Below are 26,503 nucleotides of genomic sequence, written 5' to 3'. Positions count from 1 at the left end.
AAGTTTTAGCCTTAGATTCAGTGCTGTGTTTATAATGCCCTCAGGATGCCCTGCCATCCTGAGGGCATTCCATAGTGTTCCATGGACAGTACTTTTCTGTGTCGATAGCATTAGCTGAGCACCAAATAGCAAACTTCTTTATACTAGATCTTTAAATGTGAACTTGCTACTGCCTTGCCTCATACAATTTCTGAACAAAAGGGAGGAGACTTTCACCTGGAAAAATAAATAAATAAGTAAAAATGATAAGGGAGAAATATGAATGCCTGTTGTTTGAGATAAGGAAATGGTCACATCTTTAATAATCCCTTTCCATCTGCTGGGTGCTAAAGCTATCAGAGAATTTTTTGTGTTTCTACTAGACATTTTTTCTTTAGTGACCGTAAAAAAAAGTGAACAGATAATCTGTTTGCTACTGCCTAATATGCTATTTTTAAAATAACCAATTATTTTAAAATGATATTCTGTGATACATGCTATCTGCATTTTCACAAAGTCATAGTATCTGCTTAGAAGAATATGCACTTTAAAAAGATGGATTCTAAATAAACTCATATTAGGCATTGTTTCGAATAAAAAAAATACTGCTTTTTAATTTATGTCTGCAAAAAGTCCAACCTGTTAATTAAAATCAGATTCTTGCCCCAAATATATAGTCTTTCTGCATATAGAAGCGTGATGGATTCTGAAAATCCCATGGCCAGCCAGAGGCGAATTCTCTTGTCACAGGCAAAAAGAAAAGACAAATTTGAGTCTTCTTAATCCAAGCTCTGGGAGTATCCTGGGAGTATGTTTTAGAGGAGATTCTTGGAAACACTGTTATCTGCAAACTAGCTTGGAGACATTCAAGTGACTCATCTGTGGGACTTTTGAGTGCTATGGTACACTTCTTGTAGACACATTGCACAGCCTTAGTCTAGACCTTTTTTATTATTAACTAGATAACAGAAGAGTAACTGACAACTCTGTAACATGTTAAAATAGGATTTAAAACAATTGCTCCATTACTGACCATGTTGGTATTTCTTGCTTATTTGGGGGGGGGGGGGGTACTTATTTGATTTAAGTCTTAAAGTGATTCTCTGTTGGATCAAGCCATGAACTTGTTGTTTGTCAGGACTCCTGTTTAGCAAGAAGCCTGTTATCCATGACCATTCCAAGAGCTGTCCTGCCAAGCAAAAGAATTTTAAGAATAAAAAGAAAGACAGCTTGGCAGCCAGTCTGATTTGTGCTGTATCTTGAAATCCATACCTCTATTCCTCCTTTTGCTGCATTTTAGCAACCATGAGGAACAGGGTCATGGAAAGAAAATGTATGTCTATGTGTTCTTATGCACACTAGATATTTAGGGTGTTAACATACACACAATCTTCAGCTGATTTTAGTAATTCATGCTAGTTTTTTTGAGAATATTAGAGTAGTCTGGATTAACATTAATTTCCTGTTCTTCATAGTTATTTCACCTGGCTTAAAATAGGAACTGCTGACTGGTTGATAGAAGGATTATAATGCTGTCTAGGTTTGTTTGGTTTATTTGTTTGGTTGTTTTGTTTTGTTTTGTTTTTGACAGTGTGTCGCGATCTTCTGAAATACTATTACAATATTTTATACAGCATTACCTATTAAAAATATATTTGAGGATCCAGAGGCAAAAAAAATGCATTAAAAGTGCCCACTAATACATAGCTCTATTAAATAAAAGTACTACCTCTTTCTACCATTGGTTCCTGTCATGCTTGAATGCAAAGTACAAGGCTACCAAAAGATAAAGAACTGTAGCTCCGTTTTTAATGACTGTATGATCCAGGACTACAGTATGCAGGCACTAAGCACAAGACAGTAAAATTAATCTGTCTGAAAGGATCACCATTTTCAAAGCTTTCTTATGTCTGTTGATCTCTAGAGGAGCTCCCTCAGCCTTTTGGACTTTGGAACATGTGAATTTCATACTTTGCTCTAATAGCAGCAAGCTTTGGGAAGATGCTAACTTCTGGTGGCAGAAGGGGTGTTTGCCACAGAACAAGCAAGACTGTCCTTCCCAGAGCTATGTCACAGTTTCTGTCAGCTCCAGGGTGACAACTTTTTTTACCATGGCTGACCACAGAGGCATTCTCCAAAGGCTTCTGCTGAAGCTGGGCATCACCAGGGAAAGACTGTTTCAGTGACTTCAGTGGGCTCTGGCATGCTACCCAAATCTTTGTTAAACAGTTAGCAAGCTAATAAGCACTGTGACGGTGCTAATTTAGAAAAAGTAGCGTGTAGTTAAAGAGTGAAATCCTCTATATGTTATCCGGTTTATATCGCAGTTTCTTGGCCATTCCAGTGTGAGTTTTGTGGTCTTTTCACAGGTTCTTGGTTTTTTTGGGGGTGTGTGTGTGTTTGTTTGTTTGGTTGGTTGGTTGGTTTGTTTTTGTGGGTTTTTTTGTTGGTTTAGAATGCGGGACGGTCCTGAAGGAGAGCCTCCTTTCGTAAATTGTACTTTTACTGGCAAGTTGACATGTTGCCAGCACAAGCCACAGTGCCTCCTAAAATCGAACTTGAATAACATCTAGGATGAGTGCTCTTGGTTAGAAAAGCAGCTGGGCCTGCGTAAGAGGAGATAATCAAGCAAATAAGCAAGCAACTAAAATCAAGTGAGTCTGGAGCCACCGTGCAATAAAAGCATATCTTAAGAAGCCCAGACTTGGCTGCTTTATGACTGTGAAGAGAAACTAGAAGCTGCTGCTTTTTAAAAATGGTACTGCTGTTAGGGGTAGATGTGGTCTGGTATACAGGAGGGGCTGTCAGAGTGAGTATGTCAAATAAGATGGTTTATAAATGCTGTGGCTTGGAATAAAGCACATACATTAAACCTGAAAGTAGCCTAGAAGGGTAATGCAGCAGAATTTGCCAAGATGTTCCATGTTCCATATTTGGGAAAAAAAAAAAGAGAGGAAGACTTCTGAGTGTAAGTTCTGACAATCAGAAATAAATCTGAGAAATTTTCTGCCTTACCTTCACGTTATGGTTTCCTTTCTAATAGCACAAGTCTCTAAGCAGAGTAGACAGAAATATGGTTGCATGAGAACAATAACTTTTCCCTCCCTACTTGTGTGATGACACTGATTCAGGTCAGTTTAAATAATTACTGCTCTACTTTATCAAAGTCTGCTCCCTTCCATTTCCAGACTTGTTTGAGTGCTCTTGTTCTCTTTGTCTTCCTCTGTCTCATTATTTAGAGAGTGTTGGGACAGTCTGGTTCATTTTAGCTTTATCATGCTCATCCAGTTGATCTAAACAATGGAGTAGTCCTATTTGTTACTCAGCCTGGTTATTATAAACAGTCTCTTTCCATCTTGCTGGAAGTTGTAGCGTCTAAAGGGACAAGGTTTAGTGCTGATGTTTTATTTTTCATTTGAATGATGTTTAGTTTTGATTTGCTGACAAATGTGTCCTGTGTTAGCTGTTTCTTTTAGTTCAACATTTTAAGTAACCCATTTCAGTAAGATCACATTTCATTCAGCAAAACTCAACTATATTTTCAATTTCATGTTCCCATTGAATGTTTTGTGCAATGCTAACTAAAACTGACTCACATTGCTAGTTTATTTTAGAGCTGACTGCTTTTTAATTTTTTTTTTCCCATGGTGTGTGAGGATGTAATGAAAAGGGAACAAAGTGAGATTTCGTGGATTTCATGGTAGTCTGGCATTATGGGAACAAATTTCACATTGCCTATGTGTTTAGATTGCCCTTCCCAATGATTTAGTTCACTTATTTTCAACATTTTCTTTTTCCCTTTGTTAACTGTACCATAGTCAAGATTACTGTTTATAATTACCCAGTTGTTGCAAGCATTTATACAACCAAAGCGTCCATGTTCTATTAATATCTTTACAATGAACCTGTAAATTGGAGGAATACTCTGTTTAAAAGATAGGGAAAAAATCCAGAAAGCTGTCTATATAGTTAATTGCTTCCTTAATCACTTGGCAGTGGATACCTCCGAGGTTGTCAAAATGTTGCCAGAGGTGTCAAAAGCCTACAAAGTCCAGCAGTAATAAGTGAGAGTATCTACATATCTTCTTTTTCCCTTGCAAAGAACCAATTAAATTAGGCACTTCTGGGTTGCTTTGAAATCTCTCTCATGTTGAAGTACTGGCAGGATTCAAGCTAGACGCTGGTTGATTGATTGTCCCAATGTGATATGGGCTGCACCAGTCAGTGCAGTAGCCTTCTCATCAGGGCTGAATTACATTCTAGCTTAAACTTCTTACTTATTCACTACCTGATTTGGAAAAGGGATCTGAATCAATGTCTTCCACTTTCCAACCCTGCTATGGAGACACAGGACTTTTAATTGTTCTGCAAAAGTGGCTTCTTCCACTGGAGATGTTTTCCTTTGTATAAAATATCTACATATGTGTCAGAGCATGGACTGAGATCTCTGTTTTTACTGTTGGACTCTAGAGCCATTCAGCACTATTACAGACTGAAGGCTTAGATTTGTTAGTGTCCACAACTCCTGGACCTCATGTATAGTGGAATTCCTTGCTTCAGACAGCTGGGCATCCTGTGTAAAGCTAGGCATATTGGCACACCTCAGAAATGGTGTGGGCATAGCCTTAACTGTCTACAAAGGTGGTACATAAAATCAATAAACTGAGTAGGGATCTGTCAAGCTGAGTGATTAAAAATGCTGAAGAAAACATGCAGCTGAAGCCTTTTCTTACTGACACGTGAAACATCCAAGTTTAGGGGTGAAAACATTACCAGTTTCCTCCTCATCTGTTCACAGGGCTGTTCCTCCTCTAGAGCTCATGCCATTCCTCCTTTCTTGAAAAGAGCCATGAGAGTAGCTGATAGTCAGGTGTAATGGAAACCTCTTAGACAGAGAGCAGCTCTAGTCAAGTGCATGCTCTAATTTAAAGCAGAGACATGAACTCAGTTACTGTGTGTTGGGTTCTATCTTGACCACAAAGGTGAATTTTCTAAGACAGAGCATGCTTCCTCAGTCTTTGGAAGGAATTGTTCTGCTTTGTGTAAACAATTAGATATTAAGCAGAGGCTTCAATTTGTGCCTGCTATATCCCATGAGAACTACTAAGCTGTGGAATCAGTCTTTTGCTTATTTTCTTGCTTTCTCTCTCAAAGTCTTTCTGGCCCAGTAAATTTGTGATTATTTATAGTTTGAGGAACTTGTTGGGACTTGGTTGAGAGCCAGTTCTTTAAGCTGCTTGGCAGCATCGGGATATTTTTGCCTTAAGGTGAAAATATAAGCAGCCAGGGAATTTTAGGTACTGACAATATTAGACAGCAATTTAGGACTAAAGGGGATTCAGACAAATATAAGTGCAAAATTTAGTCATTATGATCTGAACCACAGAGACATTCAGATTAATTTTATTGATTTAAATGGAAACTTGGAGCTTAAATAACTTTGTGGAGTTTGTCCAATATACTTAAAGAGATAACTGGGCACCAAAATCAGTCTTTAGCCCTACCCTTGAGTGACTTTCTTAAATTTGTGAAGTAAGTCTATAATAAAGTTCAAATTGAATCTCAAATGTCACTTGTGTCCAAGGCTTTTCATTCATAGGACCCTTTGGAAATGTGTTTAGTTTTGTCACCTGAAGCAGTAAGGTTTGGAAAGGTCTCTTGGGAGAGAGAGAAGAAAAAGTAGTAAAGATAATGTTTGTGTGTGATCTGCACTCTTCTTTTTGAGTGAGTTAAACCCCAAGTCTGTCATGTGCATGTGAATATTATCTTAGTAACTTGTACATGTTCTCTCAGCACAGCGAGAATGTTGTATTTTTTCATTTGCTATCTAGAAACAGTACTCTTACGGTTTGCACCAATGTCTTTTACATATAGGACAAATAAGAGTAAATACTGACTGTGGCAATATACCAGATTATTTGAGTTACAGATGTGCCTACATATCATTCTGTGCACATTTTGTGGGTAATCTACACCTAAAAAAAGCTGTTACCTTTCCCAAGTCATATTTTCTGCTACAGAAGAAAAGGGTGTTGACAGTTTATCTAGTTTTTTTTTCAAGGTCAATGTGTGTTTTTTTAATGGTCAAAAAGTCTTATTCATCTCTAAAGATACACCCACATTTAACTGAAGTTTTGTATCATAGTAAATTCCTGCTATTTTGTACCAGTTTTATTAATTTCAGAATAACAAATACTACTTTGCTGAAATAAAAGGGCGAGCTTATACACAAGCCAAGTATTCTTTCAGTCTAAATGACATAATGGTGTTTATGGTATTGCTTTACAGACTGCCCAACTTCCTGAGTTCTGTGTAGGCCTTTGGAGGGTCTCTGATAGATTTTGTATGAGGCTATTTAGTAAATGATATAGTGTCTGTTAATAGATATAAGCTCTTCAGAGGGAAATCAGTTAGGTTCTGTTACCCTACTGGCTTTCAGATCCTGTATCTTTCTCCAGATATTTTCTCCAGAATATATTCCTGTTCTAGTCAATACCATGAGCAACTGAGTACAGTGGATGATTCTGGTTTTATTTACACCAAAGTGAATCAAGAGAGCAACTGTTAATAGTAACATTTACAGATATTACTAGGTCTTACTGATAAGCTTACTCTACACACCGTTGGTTAAAGATGGAGTTTTGAAAGAGAATTATGGCTCATATTATGAAATTGTCTTGCCGATAGAGTGAGACCATTGGAAGTGAAGCGCTGATATCAAGGAGGGAAGTGAATTTGTTTCTTCTCACAGCTGGCTTCAATTTACAAATTGAAAATGTATTTATGTAAGGCATATGTGAGGAAACTGTTGTAATTTAACAGTGGATAATGAATGAAGATGCTGCGTAGTTGGATAAATAAAACTGTCACATAAACCACCAAAACCAAGCATATAGAAATGGCAGAACACTATTTTGAAATATCTATATTCCTGTGGATTTTGCTTCTCTTACGGCTTCAGGTTGCATGACCTCCTCTGACTCCCATTCCCTGCCAGCCAGTCAGCCAGCATCTTCAGCTGTCAACAGACACACTAAGGAGCTTGTCAGATAAGGGCAACATGTTGAATTGGAACAGTGTTTGATGGATTAAGACCCTGGCTGTTTCACCTGTGCAATTTCTGACTTGTATTACGAATGACATTTTCAAAGCCTTTGGGCAACATTGCCAAGCGTGCCCCTGGAGACTATATTACAATGTCAGAATAATGTCAATTCTAGTTAAATAATTTTTATAGAAAAATAATTAAAGTAACATCAAGCTTTTGACAGCACTTCCACAAAAACTCATAAATCCTCAGATAAGGCTCCCATAGCACTACAAGTTGACCTCCTTTTTTTTTTTAATGTAATTAAAGAACAGTATTTTATTTTCACTCCTCTTTTTCTTTTTTTTTCTTTTTTACATGCTGTAGCAGCTCTTTATTTACAGCCTTACAGTGTTCTCATGGGTACTATTAATTCTACATCTAAAATAGTGTTTGTCAGAAATTTTTTTGTACTATGCATTGGAACTGCATATGTATGTTTTAAAAGCTCTGTCCCACCAAGAATAGTTTTGATGGCTTTAGATTACATCAAAAAGATTGCCTTCTTTTTTAGCTGCCCAAACAATGTATTTACAGTTTTATTGACTGAAAATTCAAATTAGAAAAAAAAATCCAACCCAATATACTAGCCTGTTTTCTTGTGAAAACAGCCTTGATACATTAATCAATAACATAGCCAGCTTCATGCAAACAAACATCTGGAACCTTGCTGATGGTTCATTCTGAAGACTTTACAATGATCACACTCCTTTCTTCTCTCCTTTTAAACATACATAGAATGAGTCTGTTTCATCCCTACTCTCTATGAAGGAAGCACTGTAGATTATTTCGGTGAGAGGAGGAATGAGCAATGCACAGATCATTCTCAAATATGAAAAATAGTCAGAAAATTAAAATGATCCTGCCTCAGAGTTCTTCAGGAAGGAGAGAGCTCTCGGGTATGCCCAATCCTGCATGTCTAGCTATCTCACATTACAGATACTGGATCTCTCTGCAACACGTCAGAGATTCAGGCAGCTGAGAAGGGACATTTGAATGAAAGTGGATAAGTTTTGAAAACTGCCTGACAGGCAGCAGGCCAAAGGAACTCATTCAAAATTGTAATGCTGCTGTGGAATTTTCCAGTTTTGACATATTGGTACATGCTGAGGAGGGATCTTTTCATCTGACTTTTCTGATCATCTCCATTACTCAACCTGTGTTGATCTAGACTTCAGCCACTGCAAATTCTCTGCCAAACAGCCTGCTTCAGCTGAGCCAGCTCTTCTACCGAGGAACAAGTCAGCAGGACTTCAGATCATCATAAAGGGTATCCCCACAGCAGGAGAGCTGGCATAAAGGAATAGACAGAGGCACTGATATCAACTCTAGCTGAGCTCTGAACCACTTTTCTAATTTTTGACAAGTAAATGATGTTGACATTTTCCAGTGTGGATACTTAGTGTTGGACAGCTGTAGCTAGATTTGGTAAATACCTGTACTTTACATTACTTACACTTAATTTAATCCTTCTGCCTCAGCTTTCCAAGTATGGAAAATTAAAGATAATACAATTATTATCTTCAGAGAGGAGTTATTATAATTAATGTTTTTAAAATCCTAAATGTAATTAAAGTACCCAGTAAATCTTCCAGCTAAGGATAGATAAGGATGTATAAATCTTCTGCAGTTTGGTATATTTATTGCCTTTCCTTACTTTCTGATTTACTTTTTTTTGTCAGTAATGATATCATGTCAGTTCAAATAAGGAAAGGGAATCAGAAGAAACCAGTGCTTGAGAAGCATGTGAAATATGATCTTAATAGTTACTGCTTTTATTACTTCCAAAGGATATGCTTTTCTTCCGCTCTTTATATTAACTTTATTGACTATTTTTTGGTCAGTTTATCTTTGGCTTCTGTAGTCTGAGAAGCTGACCTGATCTAAGTCAGGTAAGGTTTCTCTTTTAACATTTCCTTCTTTTGTACACTTTCCTCTTTTCTTTTTTTCCTGCCTTCCATTATTGTGTTTTCTTATTTTTCCTTTTCCCTCAATCTTCTCATATGTAGTAACTTTTCAGCTTCTCTTGCCCCTTTCTTGCTCTGTTTCAAGACCCTCTACCTACTCCATTTTCTTCCATGGTGTGAGGAGAAGCGTCCTGGTGGGGTGCATGCTGTCAGGGTTAGCCCTCACCTCAGGAGAGAGAAACTGAGTTGAAACTCACTGCTGTCACCATTGCCTGCATTTATGGTGATTAAGACAGTTTTGGCAAAAAAGAGAAGTAGAGGTACACAGTTGATATTCATCCATTCCCATTCTTGAGGCTATCAGGGATGAATTTGCGCCAGGAGTTTTTACACACATTTAAGTCCTTATCTTAATTATGATAACCTGAAATGAAGATATTGCAGCTGAGAGTCTATAGATAGCAAGCTCCTGCTTCTCCCATTCATCTCCTCTCCGCTCCTCAAGTCTTGATTTTTCATTTTAAGGATCTGAAGTGATTTGAAGTGAGTAACACACTCCAACAGGGGCAAACTGTTGTAATGGCATTAAATGATAAGTTGTAGTCAATATGTTTGTTCTCCTCTCTGTCTTCGCTGCTCATTTCTGGTGGAAGGATAGATCCAGAAGTGTGTAGAAATAATATTATAGAATTGGGGGGGGGTTTTTTGAATTTAAAACTTGGAATGCAAGGCAAGCTTGAAGATGTCATGTCCTGTAGTTTATTATATGCAAATTTTAAAATCATTCCCATATGTCAAATAATAAATCAGATACAAACAAAGGATAGCAGTAGAATAAGGTTACAAGAGGACCATGCTTCCAATTATTTGGGGGGTCGGGGGTGTGCAGTAACTTTGTTGCCTATGGTAGGGTTCCTTCAAATTATACCAATATAATTGGAATTAGCCTTGGTGCTCTGCTGTTGGGATACTTGATTGTCAGCTGTATTTTTCTAACACCAGTTTTTTTCATGGAATTGTAATTATGATTTTGTATTGTCATCACTGTACAGTCCAAATTTCACAGTTGGTCCCTGCAGCACCATTTTACCTCCTGAAGAGTAGCTCTCTTGTCACTCTTCCGTTTCATTCCTGCCTGTGCCAGGTAACCATTTGGAGATAATAATCTTTTTTTCTGGAGAGTCTCCCACTGACAACATGAAGTCACTAGTCCTCTGAACTGTACCTGTGGTTTTTGTTTCTTCAGCCAGACCCATACTTTATCCTTATGGAATATCAAGAACAGTGCATACTCAGCACCTTCTGTTGTCCACTGACATAAAATTTGTTTGTAAGATGTTTGGAGTAGAAATCAACTCAGCTTGTGTAAGGATGCTTCATAAAGTATTACTGAAGTCTCTATCACACAAATAAACATATCTCAGGACATGCGGAGAATTATGCTTTTGAACTTTCAGAGTGACACATAGTAAGAGTCAGCCTTTATTTATTTCCTTAAAAAGCAGAGATGATATTGGAAAAAAGATTATTTTTTGTAGGAACGTCTTTACAAAGTCCTGAATTCTAGTGTTTGGTTGAAGAAGGAAGTTTCCTTATAGATGACAATGGAGGAATGTTCCTTGCTCATGCTCCAGAAGTTTTCTGAAAGCACTATATCTTTGCTTCTCCCTTTGAAAATGCACTGCTCCCCGTGCAGCTGCTTATGGAACAGTCTTGGCCTTTTCCCTGGTGGCTGGTAGAGCATCTGCTGTCATGGGTGAGCACCACTGGTTTCTCCCAGTAAAGGGCAGGGATTATACCGTTGGCCTCAATGTAATTTTAAAAGTAAAATTTGTCTATACCATATATTTGTCAAAAGGTAGCTTTTAGGAAAACAGAAAATCTTAACTATTCATATTAAATGATGATTAAATGTGGAAATCATAATCTAACAGCAGGATCACTTGTATAACAGTTGTATTATTTTTAGGAACAGGAAATGCTGTGATGAGTCAAATTGCACTTTGTTGTATTCAAATTTTTTTTCCAGTCAGTAGCTGGCTTTAAGGCAGAGAATTCCTTGTGTTGACTGTCTTGAATGCAGACAGTAGTTGGCAACTGCTGTAACAAATTTTCTGCGTGTGCTAACCCTCTTAGTGAATATCATTCTATTTTGAGCCTAATTGAAGACTCAAGATAGAAAACTCAGCAATTATTTTTCCCTGCCGTACAGTATCTAATATTCTGATTTCATGGCTGTCTGACTACAATGATTAGGAAGAACATTTTCTTATAGTATTTATAGTACCATAACAGTGTTTCAGGAGCTGAAAATATTCCTTCAGGGAAGGAACTATTATGTCAGAATATGTGCCACTTAAAAACACACCCAATGAAAAAGTAGTATGCTGCTATGTGTTATATTTGGTGTTGTCAATAATTGCTTTGTAAGCTTTTTCTTGTCTTTGGCTTTGAAAAAGCTATTAAGGATGAAGAAAGCAGCCTTCAGCTAGAAAAGCTTTAATAGGAGTGATCTGCAACAACAGAGATAACACCTCTACGACAAAGGCATTTTGTGTTTAGAACTGTACTTCCATGTTAAGTCCAAGATGGTGTGGTTATTTTTGCTGGTAGAGAAATGGGAAATATGTGTGTAGTTGCTGATCATTGTATAGTTTTTTACCTGCAACAAACTACTACCTAGGACAAACTCTTGTCTGATAACCTCTGTGTTAAGTGGGACAGAGACCCCCAGTTTTTACACCAGAATGTTGATTAGGAGTAGTAAACAAGAACAGAAACCTCTTCAAAATGTCCCATAATCTTGCATAGAAAGTTAGAAGAAATACTATCAATTTAAAATGTTTGCTTGTTTTTTTTTTCTTTTTATATCAGATAGTATTACTGAAGTCTTCACTAACATCTATGTGACCAGTTTTGGACCTGTTTCAGATACTGATATGGTGAGTTGCTGAATCTTTTGCATATATGGGTAAATGGTGTAAGATATATACTGCTAAATGCCTTTAAGCTTGTATTCTGCTTTGACTTACTGTGAAAAAATTTGGAACTATTTAATTGAGATCAGAAAGCACCAAATCCCATTTAGTTCTGAAGCTGGCAATTGGTTTATAGATGTTACATGACAAGTATGCTTGTGTTAGCAGTTTAATTTGGACCAGTGAATCTTGTGACTGCCCCCACTGACTGTACTTTGGTTTCTGTTCTGAAGCAGTCTTGAGATGAGTGAACTGAATTCCTCTTGGGTGAAAAATTGGAGTGAAAGGTGCACTGTAGGAGCACCCCTAATATTGGCAACAGACTGAGGGACCTGATGGAAGTCTAAACTAAACTTCTTGAAAGACGTAGCTTAGAAGTTGGGTTATCTACATGATTGTGGTATTCTACAGGTCTATCCATGTTTAGTAACCATTTAAGGAAGTCAGTGACATTAAAAAAAAAAAAAAGAGAAACTGTCAGAATATTACTCGATTACAGTTTTTCATGAAAACATTAACGGTAAAAACCTCTGAGGCAAAGAATTCTTTGTAGGCTTATGGCAAATCATACAGAGATTAGGGAGAACATTTCACACTGAGAAGAAGGATCTGTTTTCTCTAAAAGGGAAGGGAAGGACAAACTGAAACTTACTTTAACTGCCTATTATGCCCCGGTCTGCTCAGCAGGTTTAGGAGAAGGTTGTTTGATTCACTCTAGGCAGTGTGTGGGAGAAATAACAAAATTCTCAGAAGGTTCAGTAACAAAGTTTTACTTGCAAACTTAAGAACATTAAGGTAGAATAACACAAATACTTGAATACTTGGCAAATTCTAAAACAACATCCAGATAAAGTAAGGCACTTGACAAACTTTATCTTAGCAAACTTAAACTTAGCAAACTTTAACTTATCCAGATGCAACAAGGCACTTACTAAGGCATTGACTGGAATATTTTAGTCTGGCTTAGAATATATTTTGAGAAGAAATTAGGAGAAGAAAGAGAGAAAGATAGGAGAAGAAAGAGAGAAAGAAAGAGAAATAAAGGATAAGCGTAGAAAGATATTACCACCCATGGATCCAGTGACGAGACTTTATAGTTGCAATTTTGATGTCTGGTGGTTGAAGTGATGGTTGCAATCTTGATCCATCGGGGGCAGAGGAAGACCCGGAAACACAAAGTCCAGTGAGTTAATATACGCTCAGGTTTAGGTGGAGTGCTCGGGTACCTCCCCCAGGGTGGGGAGTTTTACGCTGTCTATTGCAACATTGTGGATCTTTTGCAACAATGTGGGTCATGCACAGTCCTCTGGTGGAAGGCCACAGAAATGAGTCTGGGGGCACTTTGGTTATTTATGACACCTTTTAAGACATCACAGTTGCCTCTCACATCAGTGTAGTTGAGTCAATCATGCCCCATCAGAAGGGGTGAATACCTTCAGGCCTACATGTGAATGTCCCAATAACTCACCTGGGGGATATTTTTACAAGTGAGCCAGTTATACCCCATCAGAAGGGATGAATAATGTGAACATCCAGATACCTTCCCAGGGGATGGGCAGTCGTACAACTGAGACAGTTGTGTAAGGGAGGAAATTGGCATGATAAAAAGCTGTCCCACTTCTCAGGATGAGCTTCTTATCAGCCTCTTCCCTTACCTGACTCAAAACCCAGCTTCCTGCTAAACAAAACTTTATTTGTTATGGGCATCTTCAGGTGCTTACACCCTCTGCACCTGGGCTGTTACCTTGCTCATCATCAGCAAAGCACCCATTGCTTTTGCAAGTGGCTGATTAAGCCTTTACCATTAACATTTCAGTCTCTCACACTATCCTTCCCATTCCTGCAAGAAATTATTTTTGAAGTGTTTTGAACATTCATTATTATATATGACATATAAAATACTACCTAGGTGTATCTGTAGGAATTAAAAATGAATATTTTTTTTTAAATCAGGCAATATTTCTTTTTCTATGGAAAATTTTCAGATTATGCATCATACAAAATAGGGAACATCTTGATGTTTTGAACTAGTTTGCAGTGAAACTAAATTATTTATAGTACACTGTACATTTAAAAAGTTACTTGCTCACTGACTAAACAGAAACTCCGTGACATCCAGAACAAGTGGTGGATCAATCTAGCTGAAAAAACTCAATTTTACGCAGATACGGGTGATCACAAAGGTTTCTATGAGGCCTTGAAAACAGCATATGGGCCTACATACCAGGTACCAAGCCCTCTACTCAGCGCTGATGGCCAAACGCTTCTAACAGATAAAACCTCCATTCTGAATCGTTGGTCTGAACACTTTCAGACTCTTTTCAGTACCAACCGTGTGGTCCAAGACTCAGCAATTCAGTCCATCACACGACAACCAGTAAAGTATGAATTGAATACTGCCCCCACTTTAGGAGAAACCCTCAAGGCCGTACAGCAGGTAAAAATTGGCAAGGCAGCAGGGGTTGATGGAATTCCACCCGAAGTCTGGAAACATGGGGGCCTTGCACTACACACCAAATTTCATGAGTTTGTGGTGCGCTGTTGGGAACTCGGTGAACTACCATCAGACCTTCGTGATGCAGTCATCATCACTTTGTATAAGAAGAAAGGTATTAAATCTGACTGCTCAAACTACCGTGGTATTACTCTGCTCTCCATTGCTGGCAAAATCCTGACAAGAATACTCTTGAACAGACTAATACCCACTATAGCAGAAGGGATCCTACCTGAAAGTCAGTGTGGTTTTAGAGCCAACAGAAGCACCACAGACATGGTATTTGTTCTCAGACAACTGCAAGAGAAGTGTAGGGAACAGAACAAAGGTCTTTATGTAACCTTTGTTGACCTCACCAAGGCTTTTGATACTGTGAGCAGAAAAGGTCTGTGGCAGATTTTGGAACGTTTAGGTTGTCCCCCCAAGTTCCTTAAAATGATCATCTCACTTCATGAGGATCAGCACGGCCAAGTCAGATATGGCAACACACTTTCTGAGCCCTTTTTAATTAAGAATGGTGTGAAACAAGGCTGCGTTCTCGCTCCTACCTTATTCACAGTCTTCTTTAGCATGATGCTCCAAAGGGCCACAGCAGACCTGGATGATCAGGACGGAATCTACATTCGATACCGTACTGATGGAAGCCTATTCAACCTAAGGCGACTGAAGGCCCACACCAAGACCTTAAACCATCTTGTCCAAGAGCTGCTTTATACTGATGGTGCCGCCCTTGTTGCCCACACAGAAGCAGCTCTGCAGCATTTAATATCCTGCTTTGCAGATGCTGCTGAGCTCTTTGGGCTGGAAGTCAGCTTAAAGAAGACAGAGGTTCTCCATCAACCTGCACCTCAGGAAGTCCCCCATCATCCCCACATCACCATTGGCCAATCAGAGCTCAAATCAGTCCAGCAGTTTAATTACCTAGGCAGCCTCATCTCCTCAAATGGTAAGATTGACAGGGAGATAGACAACAGGTTAGCAAAGGCATACAGTGCTTTCGGAAGACTCCCCAAAAGAGTATGGCGTAATAAACACTTGAAGAAAGGTACCAAGATCAGTGTTTACAGAGCCATTGTGCTGTCTACTCTCTTGTATGGTTCCAAATCATGGGTCATCTACCGCCACCACCTGCGTCTCCTAGAACGCTTCCATCAACGCTACCTCCGTACAATCCTAAACACCCACTGGTCAGATTATGTGACCAATACATCTGTTCTTGAGCAAGCAGCAGTCACAAGTATTGAGGCCATGCTGATGAGAACACAGCTGCGATGGGCAGGGCACGTCTCCAGGATGAAGGACCACCGCCTCTCTAAGATCTTGCTTTATGGTGAACTTGCCACTGGCTGCCACAAGAGAGGAGCCCCGAAGAAAAGATTCAAGGACTCCCTGAAACAACATCTCAGCCTTGGCCATATTGATCAACACAACTGGTCTACTCTGGCCTCCAATCGGGAGGCCTGGAGACACACCATCTATAACACTGCGGATGCCTTTGAGAGCACACGCAGGATCACTCTCAAGGAGAAAAGGCAATGCAGGAAGAACCGTGTCTTGTGGAATACACCATCTAAGGAGTCTTTCTGCTGTGCCTTTTGCAATCGGATATGTCTGTCACGTATTGGCCTCATAAGTCACCAACGAGCCTGTAACAAATGTGGATAAAGCCTTCCCAAATCTTCGTTTGCGAAGCCCAGCCATGATGATGCTCACTGACTAAAAGGTAGTCATAGCTCTAGAGTATATACTTTGTGGGATTTTGTTTTTGGTTTTTTGTATGATAGTTTCAGTTTTCAACCTCTGTTTTGATAGTGATGAATACATTACTGAAGCTTCACAATAAAGACCTTTTAATAGGAGAAATAGACATTTATTTTCTTTTTGTTACTGTACAAGTTGCTGATTCTCTCGTGGTGTTTTTCCCTAATGATTTTAAGTTTCTGAAATTGCTCTTATTTTATTACTAATTAAAAAAAACCCAACCAAACAAAACAAAACAACCAGGTATCCACAGCTATATACAAAGATGATATGAACATCTTGACCTCATTGGTTTGATATCTCAGGCCTTCACAGTGTTTACACTTACAGTAGTCCTGTATAATGGGGAGATGATATTAACCCACTTTTAAAGATTTGGTACTGAGGCACAAGGAGTCTTACCCAAGGCTGTGCAAGTCATTTGTACTCAAATGGAAATTTAATGAAAACCTTCCTGAGCTTATTCCCTAACTCTCCAAACATTTTCGACATCAGTGAGTAAATGTGTGGAGAACTCTGGGTGTCCATTTGCATAGACATATATAACAGTGCAATAATGGACCAGGTTGTTTGATGCTACAGATCTATTCAGAGATGTTAATCAAAGCAGAGTGCAGTGCATCAGAACAGCAGCTGTTACTGTAATGGGTAGGTTTATTTGCAGATATAAGTAAGAGCAGTTTAATTCTTATTACTACAAGCTTCAGGGTTAATTTAGCTTGTTCTGTTGATAATTATAAAATCATTTTGAAACATGTGAGCAGTCAATCAGAAAATTTCAACATGTGAGTTTTGAAATAATAGCTTCCAAACTATCACATATTCTGTCGAACATGAAGGTGACATTAGAATTTTAACCATGAATACTCTTTCATTTAGGAACTGTATGACAGAACTGATAATGTAAACTGTTATGCAGAGTATTCATTGATATTTTCTTCTGTAAATATGGGAAACTAATTTTTAAAATTTCCCCTTTAAAAGACTTCATTGGAAAAATAGGTTTTACTCTTGCCTGTGTCCTGAATTTTCAGAGGATCCCAAAATTAACCTCAGATCTTTTCAGGAAGGTTGGGTCACAGCCCCTGAGGTCCTCTGCTGTCACAATGTGAATGGTGAGGCCTTGAGTCATATTAGATTTTTAGGCTGAACACTGCTGCTGCCCAAAACTCTCATGGATATCACTGCCCCTAGGATTCCTTTCCCTGGGATTTCTCACAGCAGTGAAAGGCATCAGATGTGTGACTGTACCCCTTTGCATGATCTATTTTCCAGTTTGGTTTTTTTTCCCCTTGATTAGCACCTTGTGAAGAATAGTGGTGCTTAGAAGAAAAGCCTTTTAGAAACAGGAAGGGGACTCACTGCCGTGAGAGATGGCTAATATATGCTTTATAGTTTGGAAGAAGGAGGCGACACAAAGACAGTAATGGGTGGATTGGAGCTAAGGACACAGTTCTCACATAGTAGTGTTGATTCATGGAGTTCATAAAATGTCATTCCAACCTTTGTTGGTTTTGAATTGGTAGCAGTTTGTGAGGTTTCTGTTTTTCTCACTAAGTCTATCAGTTCCATTAATGATAATATAGTATTGTGTACAATCTGTGACTCCATATGATTTCTAGAATGTAGGTTCTTATTCGTATTCTCTGTATTTTTCCAGTATCCCAATTTTGCAAAAAAATAATTAAGTCCAGGGGAATTTGATCTTTGATTTTAAGGCAGCTGAAGTTGCCATTGATAAATCCAGGAGGCAGAAGCTGAGGCTGAGATTTTTCTCCAAATGTGTTGAGTCAAAAACATTTGGTCCTTACCATGGATTAACATCTTCACTAAGTTAAAAAGATGTTACTCTCTGTTCTGACCAAAATAGTCAGCTACCAAATCTGTTCACTCTTGGCCAGGAGTCTGTTGCAAACTGTGCTTTAAATGAATGGCTGTGACTAAAAATTTGGGTATCTACATCAGCTGTGTCAAAGGAAAGCTACTGTGTGTCAAACACTCTGTTTAATGCCAAATATACAATACCAATATACAAGAAATTTCAACTTTGTTTTTTAAACTAGTGAGAATCAAGGAAAGTAAAGCAAAACATGGAATTAAACAGATTTTACTTCCACTCTTCTGTCTTTTTGAGCTGTTATTTCTCACAAATGTTTCAGTTCAGTATTATGATGCTGTGCCTTGTAGGCTTTCAACCAGTGATACAAATTTATTTTGACATTAGCCTGAGAGAGGAAAAGCTGCATTATTTAGAAAAACAAACAAATGAAAAATTGGACAGAACAACTGAAAAACAAAGCATCTCTGAATTTTCTAGAATTATAAGGCTAAATTATGATTAAAGAAGCTAATTAAAACATTTATAATAAAATTAAAATATTTAATATTTGAAAATTCAGAGGTAAAGGATAATTTTCATTTGATTATAATTTGTAGGATAAAAAAAGGATATAGTTTAATTTAAACATTAAACCTGATTATTTATTTGTTTTAAAAAATTCATTATAAATCTATCTGCTGCTTACTCTGATTTCAGCACTGAAAGCAAGGTACTTTTACTTCTTTTTTTCACACTTGCTTTCTTTCCAGGCTCTCTCAACACTTTGGCTTCTAAAATTTCCCACATAGCCGTAGACATAGTAAGTACTGATGTCCATAATAGAAAAAAAATAATGTATATAATAAATGAGAAACTGATTTACTCCTCAAACAGTAGTTATTGCATGTAAGATTATGTAAGTACTGAAGTCTGCTGTGAGAAAAGCTTTGCCAAGATTTAGCCAGATTTTGCCTCAGAGCAGTCTTTCTGATTGATACTGGGAACAGTCTTTCCTGCTTTCATACAACACACAGTTAGTAGGTGGCAGGACTAGAATCCATTTAGCTTGAATATTAATACTAACAAGCTTTCTGAAACTTTTGCATTTCAGCTTTCAACCTTACAGTTTCACTGTCATTTGGGAGTTTTGTTCATTGTGATCACATTTTTTGTCTCTATTTGTTTGTAAACAACAATATTTCCTAGTTTCTTGATGAGAGCCCTCCAGTTTTTCACTTTGGAGTCAAGGAACAGCAACATTTCTCTGTAGATATGGTCATGCACAGCACACACACTTTTGTCTTGTCACTTTTCAATTGAAATGTCAGTAAACATTTCTGATTCTTCAAATACAGCCAAAACAGAAATTTTCAATGAAGGCTGAAAGTCAAATCCAGAAGTGACCAGAAGGATTGTTACATTATTTCTCACTACAACTGAGGATGGTTCTTTAGAGAGAGTGACTGAACTGGGAACCCTGGTGGGGTTTTTTTTCTGTCTATTTTTCAAATTTCCTCATTCCAGTTTGTATTTCAGATTTTGGTTTTTTTCTATGAAACTTATTTTTAGCTGTTTCAGAGTCTATTAGCTAGAATTCCTTAACTGGAGAGAAGCTTTACAGGGGTGGCATGATATGTAAGTCTGGGCGAAATAAGGGAATGCACCAAGATGATTTTTTTTTCGCAAAGATTTCTTTGTAATTACTTTAACATAGCTATTATTTTAACTCAGTAACAGAGGACTAAAAGTAAAAGAAATTATAGATACACTTGGCTTTTTTGGATATTGAGGAGCATCTAGGTTATGGTTTTATAACTGATATGTTTCTGAAAAGTCAATAAATTTGTTGCTTTATTACCTTTTTTTATTGGCTCAGATCATTGCTTTTGCAAGTTAAATCCATGGGCTGAAATTTTGATGAGAATATCTCATAAACTCTTGCAGAGTTTCTGTCCTTTTATTCTGTTGGGAAAGGCTTGCTCCTCTGTGCAACGTCCTGCCAAGCGGATTGATATTGGAGATTGATTTGTCAGAGGCTGTGTCCAAGCCCTTCACCGACATTAGCTCTCTGTGTACCCCTTGTTTGAATTCCTGTTCCTGGCACCAGCAATCAACTGTGTTTCAGAATTGCTCTTTCTCCGTGTCTGAATAAAAAAGGATAATGAGAAGTGTTTGTGTTTTCAGTCACAGCAGTGTGCATAATGTCCTGTAGTCTCTTTTCTAAGTAATCCCTACTCTTATCTTTCACATGCCTCTCTTATCCCTCTTCAGTACTTCCTTTAGGCTCAGAGTTCATTTTACATCAGGTCTATAGAAAGAAAGAAAGAGAAAATTATTCAGAGAAGGCCCTTTTCATAAATGAATATGAATAGAAAGATATTCTCTTCCCTAGACACTATCATTCAAACTGGTTAAACACATTTTTTTCCAGACTTTTTTTTTAATACTCCATGTTTAGATTCAATGCTTAGACAAAAATGACTGAAGTTGGCAGATGAAGCAGAAATAAAAGGCTTGAAATGAGTTCTTCAAATACAGGAAAATCATACTAGAATTCCCTAGAAATATTCCACATATTCTTGGTAGTATTAAAGGTCATATATATCTGGAAGACATTACTTACGTATTTAAAAATGAATATATGTTCCTTTGAAATGCTGTGTTGGGATAGCGTTTCAGTTTTTAACAGGGCTGTTAAGGGTTTTGATAAAAAATAACCAACATTGCAGTTCCAAACCACAACCCTCCTTCATCAGAATATTTTCAAGGATTCTATTCACCAATGTGAATTCACCCTGGAAAGACCCGAAAGGAATTTTTGGCCATTTGCTATTTCCTTCTATTTTCTTTGTTGTGCACACATCAGAAGGTAAGTTTTGAAGAAGAGCAAAAGGACTCAGTTCATTTATCTGTGCAGTGAGATTTGATGTTCGATACACCGATAGAGAAGTATTTGTGCAGAGCCTGAGTAATCAATGCTCCTGATTGGAGCATTGAGGCGGTTTGGAGGAGAACTATTTCAGTCCTGATGTTGTTAGACAATTATTTGTTTTTAGAGAAGAGATAAGTAGAAGGTAAGATGGATTGTTTCTCCAATCTGGTGGACAGGCCCAAGTAAAGCCAAACCATACGATGATGAACTAGGTTATGCAGATTGTTGTAGTGAGTTAGCCCTTGTGTATGTCATCTGCACCATGCATAGATCTGTCCCACAGAGAATGAAATGACCAAAACAACAAACTAGTGATTTGATCCTCCCACTGTAAAGCTGATTTCAGCATTCATTCAAAATGTTTAGTATGGAAGTTTAATAAATTGATTTGCATCACAAACTTGCACTCATCAAACCCACAAATATCAGGTTAAAATAAGAATGCATATACTGCGTAGATTAGTTTTCTTTGCATAATTGCATTTTTTTGAGTCTAAAACTCCTTGATTTCTGGAAAATTGTTTTTTTTGCCAAGATGCATACCAATCATGTTAGTATTCAACAGTAGCAGACACATACTAATATTGTTAATGTTTTTAAGCTAAACTGAAAGAAAAATTACACATTTCCTTAAGGTAGATATGATAACAAGAATTTACTTTTTAAGAATTAAAATTATGAAATTATACTAATGTCCAACTAAATATTAATATGAAGACCCTATATTTAGGCCAATGTATCTGAAGTGTTTATCTCATCAATGTATCAACCACAGTATTTCTGACTGTCTTTAAGGAATCAATGAAAAGATATATGTGCCATTTTCTGTTTACTTGTTTTTAATTTTTTTGTATTTACCTTTTAGAAGTTTTATATTTTACAGTATTTAAAATTTGCTTTTGTGGTTACAAATGTGTGTCAGTTAGTGGCTTTAAGAGTGGTAATGGAAAAGGAAAACATACTTTAGAGAATTGAATAAGAGAAATTTTTACAAGTAGGGAATAAGGACCTCTGGCCTAAACTATTCATTAAACAAAATGCTGTGTTCTAGAAGGTGATTAATAAAATGGTCAGTCTGCTTCAGGACAATACTGATTGCTAATGGACACTTACAATTTTTGAGATGTTTGGAACACGTCCATCTTCACTCCATATGCAAAAACTGCCAAAATCTGCCAACCATTAGCTCAGAGGATGAGAATACATTTTTTGTTGTCTGAACTTTTCCCATACAAATCTGTCCTTAGCAAAAAAAAGAAGACTGCTGTGTAGTGAGGAGGGATTGCTTATACTCAGGTCAGTTAAAGCTTCTGCCAGAGATACTAATGTCTTTTTTTATGGTGCATACTGTTATGCACAACAACTGCATATTAAAAGAAGAATGAAATTTCTTCACTATTTTATTCTTCTAACCATTGAACTGGCAGTGCTTCTTCACACTGTAGTAAGAACTCATTGTCTGTACCAAAAATTTCACATAAGCTGATATAATACATATTTGAAAGATTAATTGTACTGTGTTAGAATCTAGCTGTCAAAGCACATTTTAGACACAAATCGGTAGGAAGCATTTTATTGTTCAGCAATGATCAAAGGAGTCCTTTGAAGATCTGGAAGTGTTCTCCTGTGATTTTGTGGAGATTTTGCACTTTATACTGGAGGGTAATTTGGTCATGTCCAAAGACAGCACAGGTTTTTTCACATAGGAGAATATCTGCAGTTTGAATGAAGCTAGTACTGGGTATTAATTTGAGTATCCTTTCTAGAGTCCAGATTTGCATTTCTCACAGAATGTTAGTCTTCACAGAAAAGTAAGCATTACACAGCATTTACCACAAAGTAGCATATATATAGAATAGGAATTAGTTACAAAATTTTTATGTAGCATATTTTGATAAATGCTGGCTTTTTATCACATTGAATATACTCAAAATACTCCAATAATTTCATATTTTTTCATTTATTTTATGTAGTAAACATCAACGGGTTATTCACGATCATAAGTATAATAAATTTGGCACAAGAGGGAACATGCGATCAGTGGATATAGCACTGGGATGCAAAGGCATGGACTGTATTTTGCTTTTCATAATCACTCTAAATGGACCATGACAAATTAATTTCACCTCACTGCCTTAGTTTCCTTTCATACGAAGCTGAGATCCCAATATTTCCTTTGAAAAAAATGCACAGAGGTCTTTAGAAAGATAAGTTAGTTAAGAACTATGTGAGATTTTGTTACTATTGCTGTAAATGGAAGAAGAAGGTGTTTGTCGTCATTCACACCAAACCTCGGTTTATTCCCCATTTCCATCTTCTAAATGGGATGTTCTGAAATAAAGATCACCAGTGTGGATTGGATGGAGATATTAGAATTACCTGTGGATCAATCAGAGATTTATCAGTAGAATCTTTCAAGGCTGCAGCTCAGATTCTTTCCTACTCGTTCTACTTCCTAAGCTGTTGCCATGCAGCAGGTGTGGGATTTTTTTGAAATATTGCTGTTTTGATTTAGGGGCATTTCATGTCTGCTTTTTTTTTTTCCTGTTTTATCTCTCTGTGATTCTTTTTATGTATGTTGGAAGACAGTGAAGAAGAAGGACCTTTGAAGTTCTTTATTGATGGAAACATTGCAGAAAGTTCAGATTTATATTCTAATGATTTATGTGCAGGAATATTTGTCAAAAGAATCTGTAGGACTTATCACTCTTTTTGAATTTTGGTGGGATTTCAAAGTCTTACTCCCTCAGGCTCTTCTTCCTACTTCTTTATACTTCAAACATCAATCTTATCATACATAGCAATGACTTAATGGTAAAGCCTCTCAGACAAAAAACACAGTGAAGCTCTTAGGGCAATTGTTTTCCTTTAATTACACTGTATTTCCATCCAAATTTCATAAATTCCCCTTCTTCAAGCACACTGTTTCTGCTGCTCCTGGTCCTCCATGGTACTAAGCATTTTGTCACTTTTCCTGATCTGATTGGTAATTGAACTGATAGGTAAACTGTTGTTTTTAAATGGGATTTTAAGTCATATGATATTTAACAAATAAAACAACATATAAATCAGCAAATAAAGAGTACAACTGACCGTGATCTATCACAGAGAAATGAGCAAACTATTTCTCATGAGACTGTCTGGTAGTGATAAGAGACTGTACAAAATGGAGTGTAATAACAAAGAAATACATGTTTTAGAGGTTCATAATTTTGTATTTCAGACATATATTTACTAAAATATTATTAGAGATAATAGCAACTGGCTTTAAAGAAAACCAAGCAAATTAATTTTCAGTATACTGTAAATTTGATTTAATATAATTTTGAATATTTATGATGGTAATTAGAAAAATGACAAAATTTTATTGTATTTTATTGTAAGACCTCTTGGTATAGCTGAAAATTGAACTGGTAATTTTTGCCATATTAGGTTATAAGTATTCATAATTTCCAAAATATGCACTTGTCACAGTTCCTAATGAGAACTGTTTTCTGTCCTGCCCCTACCGTGTTCCTTCAGGTGACAAAATTCTCTTTCCTTTATTCCACATGCTCTCCTTAGCCTCTGGCCCTGACCTGGAAAAGGTCCTCACAGCTCCTTGGCTCACAGACCAAAGGAGCTGAAGAGGCTGTCACTTGTCGCTGTCTAGTCAGCACTCCTTTTGTACCACTGTATGATTGACGGAGAAGAACCTTAAGCCTTGTTAATCAGCGCACAAGGGAGCCAGCAGAAAGTGATGGAGGCTGATAAGTTTCTTGAAGTCACTTCTATATTGAAATCACTTGAATAATTTATATTGGTTGAATTTTATCAGGACTTGTCAATTCAAAGATAATTTACTTGAAAATGGTTTGTGTAAAATGGTTTATGAACAGCAATTGCAATAGTACAAACTGTTGCAGCATACAAATATTTTGAAGTCATGAGACCATTTTGTACCTGTCCAACAAAACAAAAAGGTAGCATTTGCTAATACACAGAATGCAGTTTCCTTCCAACAAAGTTTTTATGCTCTTCTATTTCCAATTTATGTGCTGTGCTGACAGTAGCAAAACAGTAAATCAATTTCCAGATTCAATTTGAAGTTAGTGGATGAATTTATATTATCAATGTTTAATCAGTATCTTTTTTGTTTGTTTGTTGCTTAGAACAACAGCAAAACCCAGCAGATGGGATGCCCAGCACTGGTTGACACAAGCATCTGGTCTAGGTTATCAGTCTGTTTTTGCCTGCCTTCCCAAGTTTAAGCATCAGAGTAAAGTTCCATAGACAGTGTGTGCCACCTGTCCGTCATCACCTATTGTTTCCTACCTATGTATTTTTCTTCATAAAATCCATACCACTACAGAACCTTACATTCCTCTTTAGAAAATCTTCCTTATATCGTCCTGCTGGAATATATTGTACCCTTTATGGGTTGCCTTATTTCCTTACTTCTAGTCTCAGCCATTCTCTTGTGCTGTTGAAATGCTTGATTACTCTACAGCAGTAGATGCCACAAGAACTATTTTATGTCTTTCTGTATATTTTTTCCTTACTTCTTAATGTAAAATAGCTATGTTTACTGAAATTAGCCTTGTCACACACCCGCTGTTTATCAGGTACAGAAATCTAAATATTGGAAGTGTTCAATATACAAACAAAAGCTAGCAATCAGGAAGGAGAAAGTCATATCCTTAATACATTGAATTCCTGTTTATTATTCTCAATATTATCCAATTTTGTGTGGTGATCATTCTCCCTTGACAATTTTACCAAGGGAATTCTGCAAAAGAGCCTTTCTGTTTTGGTTCTCAGAAAGCAGATTAGTGTTTCGTTGTGTCAAAAAAAGCATATATTTATTCCATTACAGGAATACACAATAGATGTTTTCTTCCGTCAGAAATGGAAGGATGAGAGATTAAAGTTTAAGGGCCCAATGAACATTCTTCGATTGAACAACCTAATGGCCAGCAAAATCTGGACCCCAGATACATTTTTTCACAATGGGAAGAAGTCAGTGGCTCATAACATGACAATGCCAAATAAGCTCCTACGAATCCAAGATGATGGAACTCTGTTGTACACCATGAGGTAAGTCTGTTCATCGGTTCTCTACTCAGGCTATTTCTTGATGTGATTTTTTTGAAGTAACAAATAAGGTTCCAGGAGGACTCTCCTTTGTTGTATTTCTGTCCTAGCAGAAAGAAAGCTAAAAAAATGTGTTTGTTTTCCAGTTCTGTTAAAAGTCTATTGGCTGATAATGAGTTAGATCAGTTTTCCTGCATGTGTCTCAGTTTTCATATCTCTGTAATGCATTAAAGATATTGACCACCTGCATAAAGTGCTTTGAGACCTTCAGATAGAGTTTACCCACTCTTAAAATTATTAAAATAGTATGTGAGTTTTGCCTGTTACTGCAGCCATGGTACTGACTATGTGAGCCCTTAAGCAAATTTATTAAGATCAGTGGCAATAAAAAAAATCAAAGAATAAAGAGTTAATAAGGTCTTAAATTCTTTCCAGCAAGAGCTATAGGGAAAATATGTTTTGTTATAATAATT

At 37.1% G+C, this 26,503-nt stretch overlaps 1 protein-coding gene across 1 annotated transcript in view; it reads left to right on the top strand.

Annotated features, from left to right (window-relative positions):
• GABRA2 (gamma-aminobutyric acid type A receptor alpha2 subunit) overlaps window positions 1-26,503 on the top strand; it is a 56,717-nt gene that overhangs the window by 13,825 nt on the left and 16,389 nt on the right. The window contains exons 4-5 of the mRNA XM_027635426.1: window positions 11,848-11,915; window positions 25,813-26,033. Coding sequence (XP_027491227.1) covers window positions 11,848-11,915; window positions 25,813-26,033 — 289 coding nt within the window. The remainder of the gene's footprint in view (window positions 1-11,847; window positions 11,916-25,812; window positions 26,034-26,503) is intronic.

Source organism: Corapipo altera, unplaced genomic scaffold (assembly GCF_003945725.1).
Source record: "Corapipo altera isolate COAL_440 unplaced genomic scaffold, ASM394572v1 22b, whole genome shotgun sequence".
In the NCBI taxonomy this organism is placed as follows: Eukaryota; Metazoa; Chordata; class Aves; order Passeriformes; family Pipridae; genus Corapipo; species Corapipo altera.
This window is presented reverse-complemented; position numbering and strand designations above follow the sequence as displayed.